We start from the raw sequence: 11,210 nt of genomic DNA on the forward strand, positions 1-11,210 counted from the left end.
CAGACAAGACAGACCTTTATACAAACCAGAAAAAAGCCCCAGATTTGCAGAAAAACCTGAAGTCTAAAGGAACAAAAACACGTTGGGGGGTTTACAACCCCCACAAAATAATAGAAGCAGTGCCTGTAGCTTTAAGAAACAAATGTGGCATTGCTAGGCAACCACAACAATTTTGACAGCTTTCAAGCCTTGGTTTCTTCTGTCAGTAAAAGACAGGAGGGAGGGGGAGGGGCTGCTTTGACCTTTGAAAGAGAACTTCTTGGAGCAGCAACCAACAGGTGACGTGCTACATGAAACATGCATGACTTACCCAGATCCAGCTTCTTGCTACTTTTCAACAATAGCCACCTCATGAAAGCCAGTCTGGGGAGTGGTTAGAGTTTTAAACTAGGATTGATGAGACCCAGGTTCAACCTCTGGGTGGGTGTACAGATGACCACTCACAGAACAAAAGTTCTTTTTTTCTTCTTTGTGGTCTCTCTGCATCATACATATGGAAAGAATAGCAAAGAGACTTGTCTGGAGGTGGGGACAGGTGAGATCAGAAAAACAAAATGTTGAGCACTGCTGTACCAAAAGACATATCTTTTCTAGCTCTGAGGCAATGTTCTTATACATGTGGCTGCACAGATGACCACTCAAAGAATAGCTACTGGCAAGAAACTTGTTTTTGTCATGACTCTGCTGTTTTCACAAAATGTTTTACAGATGGATGTGAAACAAAACAAATAATGACTGTTTCATCATTGTTTATTTTCATTTTTATACCAGTATATGTGAAAGTGGAGTTGCATAGTGTTCCATGCTCCAAAAATAGACAAAGCCTGATAATTGATACTATTTTTTCAACTAGGTATCGAAATAATGTGTGTCTACAAGTATGGATCTGCAGTAAGTATTTCTCAATTCATAGTATTCACTGTTTGATCTTGCATCTGAAATATGCAACCTACTGTTACTGATGCAGAGAATCCACTCTTTTTTGGCTATACCTGGGACCAAGCCTTGTATATATTTTAATTAAAGCAAGCATGTACTTCCCCTCCCACTTCACGTCCACTCAAAACTGCCCTATCAAGCTTTCCTCTCCATGCAGGTGAAAAACAGTGTGTGTTGGGGGTGAGGGGTGTACAAACAACAGCAAGGGAAAGGGTCAAGAATTACCCTTTCATTTCTGATCACAGTTTCTGAAGCTGCTGTTCAGCTTGGAAAAAAAGCATGCTGGAAGAGTCTTCATGCTTTTTTCTTATTTGGCTTTGTCAGCCAGAGCAAAAGCTTATTACATGTTCCAATGGGTTTGCCTGATATAAAGCAGTTTCAGGTGTTCATGTATGTATATACATTATACTGTATCATTAGCTGAGGCTTTCAGCTTTAGTCTATACGAGCTTTGGAAGTCAAGAATGAAAAAAATGAGTAGCACTATAATTAGTGGAAATAAGTAAAAGGGAGATGCTCAAAAAAGAGAAATGAGGAAGGATGCAGAGAACCAAAAAGCTTACACAGTATGAGGGTGTGTATAACTCGGTGACAGTACTGACCGCTCACTGTAAATGGGGTGTGTGTGTCTGCAATCACCATAAGATAAAATCATCAGAAGTACAAAGGTATCGTTGTAAGCTTTTTCACTTCTGTCATGATCATTGCTGGTGCTCTTGAGCCATTTGTTCTTTTTATAACATTTTCTCATGACATACTTTATATGTAGCACTTATATGTGAATGACACAAAAATAATGTTAAAAATTACCCAAAAAATGGCGCAAGGAAACAAAATGTCATGAAAATAAAGACTTGCAGGTTTTATTTGTTCAAGTGAAAAACATAAAGAAAACTGATTTTTGAATTGAAAAAGTGGTGCTGCAAAATTCAGCCAGCATCCCTAGATAGGAATCAAGGAGGAATTTGCACCTGCCTGATAATTGCCTGTACCTCACTGGAGGGGGGGGGGCATTTCTGCCACTTTTTACATAACAATTGGAGAACAAGAAGAAGGTCAGGAATGGGCTGTAATTCATTGAAGACTACAATGTTTGGATGCGTCTGAACAACAACGTTTGTACTGATTTTCATGTTTTCCTGACTTCCTAGATCTGCATGCCAGTATTCCTCCACTCTGAATCTGCCTAGTATTTTCTGTATGAAAAGGAACAATTTGCAGAGGAGCATTTGCAAAGTCTCAGGCAGGAGAGAAGAGACTAAACTCTTTCCCTCTCTACTGGTTTTCCTTTGTAATCCCTTCTTCCCAGCTACTTTCCCCCCTGCCTGCAGATTTTCTTTTCCTACAAATGACTTTCACTCACTTTTATACATGAATGGGAAACACATGGCTCAGAATCTAACATTTGTTTTCAACTCTTTCTGTAGTTTAAATTCAGCACTGATTATAATGGAAAGTAGGTGCAATTGTTAAAATGCTGACTTTTGTTTTGTAAGATTTGTTTAAATGCGCAGAAGCCTAAATCAGGGATGGGGAACCTCCGGCCCGCGGGCCAGAGACCATTTTGTCCGGCCCCCGGCCTGCCTGCCAAGGCCTGGAGCTCCATGGCCCACCTGCCGAGACCGGGAGCTAGCTATTGCTAGCTAGGCCCTTCTCCCGGCGCTTCGGGCTTTGCAGGGAGGCAGGAGAGCATGCTAACAAAACTAAAAGCTGATTGGGTGACTGTGGGGGCGTTTCCCCCAAGTCTCCCTGCTTCCTGTTCCTGGAGAGAAAGTTGTTGGGACACCCGAATCTCCTGCCGCTCTCCCCAGCCTGCGCCCTGGCAGCGGCAGCACATTTTAAAGTTGTTGGGGCACCTGAATTGCCTGCCACTCTCCCCCACTCTGATTGCCCTGCCGATGGCCGCGCTGCACCCTCCGCTGGCTCGGTGGGCTCCTACGCAGCCTTCCCCTCACTCTCCCCTGAGGCTAACAGGTAAAGTGTGTGTGTGTGTGTGTGTGTGCGCGCGTGCAAAGGCAGGGGAAGCCGTGGAGGTTTCTCCCCCATCGCTCCCGGCCACCTGTGCAGCTGGGGGCTGGCTGGTTTGCTTGTGTGTGTGTGTGCGCACGAGCACACAAAGGCGGGGGAAGACGTGGAGGTTTCTCCCCCATCGCTCCTGGCCACTCATGCGGCTGGGGGCTGGCTGGCTGGCTTGCTTGTGTGTGTCTTTGTGTGTGCACTGGTGACAAAGCAGGGGGAAGCCGCGGAGGTTTCTCCCCCATTGCTCCCGGCCACCTGTGCAGCTGGGGGCTGGCTTGCTTGCTTGTGTGTGTGTGCACGAAGCAGGGGGAAGCCGCGGAGGCTTCTCTCTGATCGCTCCCGGCTGCTCACGCGGCTGGGGGCTGGCTTGCTTGTGTGTGTGTGTGTGCGTGCGTGCGAGCGCACAAAGGTGGGGGAAGACACGGAGATTTCTCCCCCATCGCTCCCGGCCGCTCATGCGGTTGGGGGCTGGCTGGCTGGCTTGCGTGTGTGCGCACCCGCGAAGGCAGGGGAAGCCGCGGAGGCTTCTCCTCGATCGCTCCCGGCTGCTCGTGCGGCTGGGGGCAGGCTGGCTTGTGTGTGCGCGCGCACAAAGGCGGGAGAAGCCACAGAGGCATCTCCCTGATGGCTCCCGGCCGCTTGCGCAGCTGGGGGCATGTGTGTGTGTGTGTGAGGGGGGGGCAGCTGGGAATCCCTCTCTTTCTCTCTCTCTTTCTTTCTCTCCCTCTCTTCCTACCCTTCCTTCTCTGCATAGTTTCTCCAGGTGGTGGCTGGAGACCTGGCAACCCTAGCCTCTCCCCCCCGGGATGCCTACGACTGGTATGGCCCTCGAATGATGTTATAAATATGGAAATGGCCCTTGGCATGAAAAAGGTTCCCCACCCCTGGCCTAAATGCATATAATGGATAGATGTAACTGTGAAAATGCAGGGCAATCAATGTAGAAAAGTGTGAGATCAGTCAACACTAGATACCACAACAGTGATAGAATACAATCCAGGGAGGGGGCATGGCTCACCAGTAGAACATCTGCTTGGCTTGCAGAAAGTCTCAGGTTCACTCCCTGGCATCTTAGGTAATTTATGCATGGGTACTTGGACTCACGTTTGCCCCCTGTCTGACTTGGTTGTTTCTTGGAGTTCTGCATGAGTTTTCCGTCCATTAGAAATGACCCCGCTGCCAGCCCTTGCAATGTCCGGGTCTTCCCATTCCTCTGTTAACCTGACTCTTCCCTCTTGCCTGAGCTCAGCCTGGCTGAAATCTCCACACAAAAGGCAAAACGGGAAACAGAAGCTGGCTTTCTCTCACAGCCAATCACAAAGCAGTGTGTAAAGAGTCTGGGATTCAAATACTTCCTTCTTCCTTGGAGCTCTTTCTGAGCAAAAGAAAGGATTTTTAAAACCAAGGCTTGGATTCCCCCCCCCCTTTCAGATTGCTCTGTTTTGTTTTGTTTTTTGTTTTGTTTTTATTCTTAAAATGCTTTTTTATGCGGCAATTGGGTTTGGGGGGGGATTTTCTCTCACAGTGAGCACTGCGAAGTAAGCCAATTACAAAGCAGCATTTAAAGGGCGTGACTTGATTTGAGCGTGGAGACTGCTGGTGCAGAGATTCCCAACTGGAAAGTGTGGGTCCAGCAAGCAACAAACCTCAGGTGAAACTCCCATGCATAAATGACCTTAGTTTAAAGAATCAGACAGTAAGCAATGTGAAAGACCTCTGCATAAGACCCTGGAGACCCACTGCTAGTCTGAGGATACAATACTGACCTTGATGGACCAAAGTTCTGATTGTCACAAATATTGAAACCTTGATTTTAGATTGGTTCAATGCAATAACAGTAAATATAAACAGGATTAAGTACGATGTTTATTTTTATACTTTAGTCAATGTCATTTGAAGCCCATCACCTCACAGTTCCGGCTATAAGATGGCTTGGACTCCTTCCATCAGACTTTGACAGGTTAGTTATTTTTTAAAAGGTATCATTATCCTTAGTCTTTCATAAAAGACAGTGGCAAAACCAACAATGAATCTGCTTTAAATCCCATAAAACTGGAAAAAATCTACTGGTTTATTTTAAAATACACATTGGCAGATGTTGCTAAGACTCACAGTGCCTTATAAAGCTACAAGAGTTAAGCCAGACATTAACTGAAGATCCAGTTCTGTGGTAGTATGTCTGTGTATTACTGTATTCTGTAATTTTGAATTGCTATTTACAACTGGTTCTCCATTCAGATGTGATACTCAAAGCCATGTATTTTCCATATCTACAATTGCACAAACATAAAAACATTTCACACAGAATTCAGCATTGTGAGAATTTTAGCTACTGTTTTTCAAAAGCAAGTTTCAAATTCCTAAAACTGCAATGAAAAACTGAAAAGTGTGTGGCAATGTCTGGTGAAATCTAAAAAGCTACTGGAGCGAAGCAGGGGTTGAAGCTTCAGAGCTCTGCAAAACTGTTTTTTCCTCCCTATGACTATCAGAGGCACAATGAATTATGCAACACAATAAAATATATGCAAATTGGCATAAAGTACACACAGCCTTGGCTACGGTAAGAGGTATCATATCCAGGCAAGTAGGGCAGCAAATCATGGTGAAAGGGGAAGGAGGCCTTCTGACTTCACACCATGCTGTTTTCCTGGCTGGAAATGGCCTTGGGATGTATGATTGGCCATGTTGGGGGGACTACATATTAGGGTTGTCAACCTCCAGGTGGGGCCATGATCTCTTGACTGTAGAGATCAGTTCACCTGGAGAAAATGTCAGCTTCAGAGGGTGGACTGTATGGCAATCCCATTCCATCCCCACTGACCTCCCTTCCCCTCCTCAAACTGTGCCCTTCCTATACTCTGTCCAAGAATTTCCCAACCCAGAGTTGGCAACCCTACTTATTGTACATGTACAGCCCCTAAACAGGGCAGATGATGTCCCCTGAAGCTGTTTGGAGGTCAGTAAAATGACACAGGGGTTAGATGGAAGCCCCTCCTGGCCCTGCACCACAGCCCTGATTTGAATTGGGCTCTTGGGAACTTAGTTTCCAGCAGCTGTCATCTGACTTTATGAGAGTCAGGTCAGGAAGCCAGCTCCCACTTGTGTGCAAAGATCATATCTAGTTTGGCCCTAGAGCTGGGCTGTATGTCATTCTGTTAACTACATATCTCCCATAATATGTAGCTCACCCCATTAGTGTCTCTGGATTTCTCTTCATTGTCTCACTATTTTTGTTTGAATGTGTATTAGTTCATGAAATTACTATTTTTAAATAGTTTTGAAAAATAAATATAGCCAAACTATCTGCTTTTTTAGACTGAATATTCCTAAGAGTGCATTGATTCCACTGACTAAACGAGACCAAAGTAAACTAGCCAGTTTGCAGATGAGACCTTACATTTCTTATCACCCAACCTGGAAAAAAGAAGTATGTATAAACCATCCCCCCCTCCATTTCGTATATCTTAAGTAGCACATCCTGCTCTTAAGTAGCACATCTGATTTCCTACTATGTGACTTGCATGTTTAATCCAGGCCTGGCTGCTTGCTACTGTTAAACAGCAGCAACCCCACAAAAGCCAGTGTGTTGTAGTGGTTAGAGTTTAAGACTAGGATCTCAGATTCCTATTCTGACTGGGTGTCCTTGGGCAAGTTACACATTCTTAACCTAATTTACCTGACAGGCAGGGGTGGATTAGCCATTAAGAGCACCAGGGAACCTCCCAATGGGCCAATGGCCTCCTACCACCACCTGGGTGAGGCCAGCTCTGTAACAGAAGGGCCAAATCCAGCCTGCTCAAGCCCCAAGCTAGGTGGAGGAGGCAGTGCCCAGCCCACCTGAGCCGAGGTAGAGGAGATGAAACCTGGACCACCAGAGCCCTGAGCAAGGTGAGACAGGGGTAGTGGTGGTGCCTGCCTCAGCCTATGTGAAGTGAGACGGGACGAAGCCCAGCTCAGCGAAGACTTGTGGTGGCACCCGGCTTGGCCAAGCCCTGCGCGAGACAAGGCAGACAGCAGCACCTAGCTTTGTCTGGGCAAGTCACAGGCAAGGTGAGGAAGACAGTGCCTTGGTGAGAGGGAGCCACTGCCCAGGTCTGCCCATGGCAAGGATAGTAGCACCCAGCCACTTGGCTGGGCAGCCTGCTTCTTCCTTCCCTCTCCCTTTTGGGAGAGAGGATCAGGGTCAGTAGACTTCTTACTTTATTCCTCCCTCCCTCCCTTGGGGGTAGGGCCGAGAGGGGGCTTTTCTGGGGTTTTTTGCTCCCAGTCTGGGAAAGCTACTGCTCACATGCTTTTTCTGAAGATAAAATGGAGAGAAGAATTATATAACCTCTTTTGGGTCCCCACTGTGGACAAAGGTGGGTTATAAATGAAGTAAATAAATAATAAATATAGCTGAAGATGGGGCAGATAAAAGGTTGGTTAATGGGTGGGAAGGAGAGAAGAAAGCAGAGAAGGGTGAGAATATGGGGGTTTCCAGGAGGAGGGAAAGAAGAAATAGTATGGGGGAGGAAATATGAGGGAAATGAAATTTCCCTCCCGCTCTGTGCTCTGCACACTGGAGCAGTGCCCTCAGGTCTAGATAGCAAGGCTTGGGAGTGTCAGCATGTACTAGCAGCTAGGTACTGACGGTAAGGAAATAGGACTGGCGCACATGCCTGCACCTAATGGACTGGTTTATCCAGCCTTCCCAAGCCTCAGCCTAAATAGGCTGGAAAGTAATCAGGATCAGCTGCCCTGCTGGCAGGTGTTGAGCTCCTGCAGATGTACTGTGCTTTGGCCAGGATCCTGTTCTCACTTCCTGTCTTTGGGATGGGGTTGCATGCAGTCAGTCAAGCACTTTGCCTGATTTGGGCCACCTGGGGCTTCTGCTGCCTGTAGAGTGAGAGTGTCCCCTGGGGAGCTGGAGGCCTTGGTTTGCATCCTGCCTTGCAGAAGCCTGGTAGTAATTTCAGGGGGCAGTGGCAAGGTCTTGCTAACAGGCTCTGGCTCTGCTGGTACATTGGCAGCAGACACCTCTACAGTGCTGTGCCCTTCCTGGTCCCTCTGGTCCTCCTCGGTCTCTTCTCCAAAAGTATACAATACACTGTATTGTATACTTTTGAACTAAACACAGCAATCCTAAACAATTGCACTCTTCTAAGCCCATTTACTTCAGTGGATTGAGCAGGGTGTAACACTGAAAGCCACTTACCATGCAATCCAGTGTTAATAGCATATTGTTACGCACCTAACCCTTCCCAGAAAAAGCAAGCAGTTATAACGGAAGAGGCTCTAACTAACAAAGAACAAAAGACAACTTGCCCAAGAAACTGCTTCGCTGTTGCAGTGCAAGTTTCTGATTGTCCCATAGCTGCAGAGGATGAGCTATTGTCAATGAAATCCTAAGCAAAGTTACAGCTTTCTTAATCAATTGACTTCAATGGATTTAGAAGGCTGTAACTGGGAAGATGACTGGGGAAGGCACTGGCAAACCACCCCAGAAAAAAAGTTTGCCTAGTAAACGTCGGGATGTGACGTCACCCATGGGTCAGGAATGACCCGGTGCTTGCACAGGGGCCCTTTATCTTTTAACTGTGTTTAGGATTGCCTTGTATGACAAGAAAGTAATAGTAAACAGGTCAAGCCAACACAAATTGTGCAATGAAATTAATGGTCTGCAGCAGGCTTTATTCTTCATTGGATTGTAGCCAAAGAGTTATTGTGGCACCAACACATAATTGTTGTGATGTGAACTAGCCAGTCTTCAACAAGGCTATTGCATTATTTCTGTGTTACAGTGACTATTCTGGGTCATTTAAAATTGAGCATCATATAAATTTTAAATGGAATTTAATTTTCATTGCTTTTCTTTTTCAGCTAGATATTATGGCAATATCTAAAACGAAGGCAGAAATTCAAGTTTTGACTTCTTTTTCATCAGATTACCTATCCAAAGTGTATTTGCCAAACAAATTGCAGTTTGGTGGATGGATATGAATATTTAGACAACCTTTAAAATGGCAGGTTTAGCTCAGAGCTGTTAAAACAGGCTTTATAAAAATGGCAGTCATTCTGAATGAAACACTACGAAGATATTTAGTTTGAGATTTTGAAAATGTTTTTGAGAATTTCTTCTTGCTTATTATAAGGTTTTTACTGATGTCCTAATCTGTATTCACAGTACTTCACAGAGGTGTTTTAAGTTTAATATTGATCACATTTTGTCATAAAAACAAAAGCCTTACCTTTCTGATTTAGAACCTTAATTAGTTTTCATGATATAAACATGAAATAAAACTCAATTACTTGACCTATCTGTTCTTTTATTTTTAGCAAATCAAGCTACTTTTTCCAATGTAAAATCAAAATAACAATAACATTTTAGCCCTTATATGTCATTATTTACATCTTTAGCCTGGCATGCAAAGGAATTTCTGGCTGCCCTGTTCAAAAGAGAATTGGATTTCTTTCACCTGAAGAATTATTACTTTTACTTATTGCAAAAAAATAATAAGTAAAATCAAGTATGTTTGTATTATTTGGGTGGGTTTATGTGGCCTCAAGAGTTATCCTCAGACTAGTCTTTCTATGGTTGGTTGCTGCTGGTCTCTGTATTAACATGTATAGAGAAAGGGAAAAGGTCCAATGAGTGAGAAATGGGGAAAAGAGGCACAAAACCTGCCTCAGTCAGCCTTTTTTGCCACAGACTCAGGATAGAGGCAAATGCGCTGGTGATTCTTATGCTGCTGCTTGCTCCTGCAGTAATCATGCTCTGCCTCTTTGACATGATCCTCACAGCTTTCTGAGGAAGTGTCTTCATATCTCAGTGCCAGAGCATATGCTTTGTAGGTAGAAGCCCCCAGGCTCAATCCCTGACATTTCTAGCATTTGCTGTCTGCAGGTGTTGGGAAAGAACCCTTTCATATGAAAGATAGATACCGATATCTGAAGAAGTGAGCTGTGATGCATGAAAGCTCATACCCTGCCAGTAATTCTGTTAATCTTTAAGGTGCTACGGTACTCACTGGACTCTTGCTCTTTTTTACTTTTCACGAGTCCCTGGAGAGTAGCTGCCTGCTAGAATAGGCATTACTGAGCTACACAGACCAGTGGTTTTACTCAGTATAAGTTAGATTCATTCTTGTGTCTTTTTGGACCCACCTCTTTTCTGTAGCCAGGTTACATCATGTTACTGATGGTGTGAAATCAGTAATGATTTCATTTGCCACTGCTGGAATTAAGATGAAATTTCCTATTGTCATTTTGACTAGCAATCCCTGCAATTTTCTATTTCTATAAATGGAAATATATCTCTGGCAGCTGCCATTCATACTGCTCTCTAACTTCAAGTTATCAACCAGTTATCACAGCAGCCCACATGTAACCTGCAGAAGAGGGTTTTTTGTTTATTTGTTTTGAGAACAAAGCATTATCTGGAATTCATAGGCAAGTACCTTGCCTCCAAAGACACCATTATACTATCTGTAGGAAGCCAGGCTATATAGGCTTAACAGCCCACTATAGTCCTTCCAAACACTGGTTCTGCAAAGGGACTACTTTAATGGGTACTTGGTTTTATAGTGCTTGCTGGCTCTGATGATGTGAATGAGCACATCCTAGCAGTGCCCTCAATACCATTTTGAATCCGTCTATTTGATCTGTATTCAGTCTATGGTGGAATGAAACTGCATTGCTTGATCAAACTCTCAGGTGGGATGAAATCAATTATATGTCTCTATTTTAAAATAATTGTTAATGTTACAAAGTTAATAACTCTTAAGGTTACAGAACTTACTTTGTACTGACTAGGCTGAGAGATTCTTTAATTTCCATCATTCAAGAAGAGCTAGCAGAATGCTTCTCACTGCAATGGGGTGTGAATGTAGAAACACAGAAACAGCTGGAAGGGACCCCAAGGGTCATCTAGTTTAACCCTCTGCACAATGCAGGAAATTCCCAAGTACCTCCCCCCCACTCCCCCAGTGACCCCTGATCTATGTCCAGAGGAAGGCAAAAAACCTCCAGGATCTCTGGGTCAATCTGACCTTGAGAAAAGTTCTTTCCTGCCCCCAAATTGGTTATCAGCATTACCCTGGGCATATAAGAAAGGGCCACAAGAGCAGAACACTGGCTCATCCCTTCCTGCCCCCCCTCTCATGATCTGCCCAAATTCATAGTGAGTCATAGAATCAGCATTGCTGTCAGATGGCCATCTAGCCTCTGCTTTAAAACATCCAAAGAAGGAGAGCTCACCACCTCCAGAGGAAGCC

At 44.7% G+C, this 11,210-nt stretch overlaps 1 protein-coding gene across 1 annotated transcript in view; it reads left to right on the forward strand.

Moving 5' to 3' along the window:
- Positions 1-8,987, forward strand: part of SPO11 (SPO11 initiator of meiotic double strand breaks) — a 29,397-nt gene extending 20,410 nt beyond the window's left edge. The window contains exons 10-13 of the mRNA XM_056844889.1: positions 854-891; positions 4,842-4,918; positions 6,274-6,385; positions 8,818-8,987. Coding sequence (XP_056700867.1) covers positions 854-891; positions 4,842-4,918; positions 6,274-6,385; positions 8,818-8,937 — 347 coding nt within the window. The 3' untranslated portion in view covers positions 8,938-8,987. The remainder of the gene's footprint in view (positions 1-853; positions 892-4,841; positions 4,919-6,273; positions 6,386-8,817) is intronic.
- The last annotated feature ends 2,223 nt before the right edge of the window (positions 8,988-11,210 follow it).

This window comes from Euleptes europaea, chromosome 2, assembly GCF_029931775.1.
Source record: "Euleptes europaea isolate rEulEur1 chromosome 2, rEulEur1.hap1, whole genome shotgun sequence".
In the NCBI taxonomy this organism is placed as follows: domain Eukaryota; kingdom Metazoa; phylum Chordata; class Lepidosauria; order Squamata; family Sphaerodactylidae; genus Euleptes; species Euleptes europaea.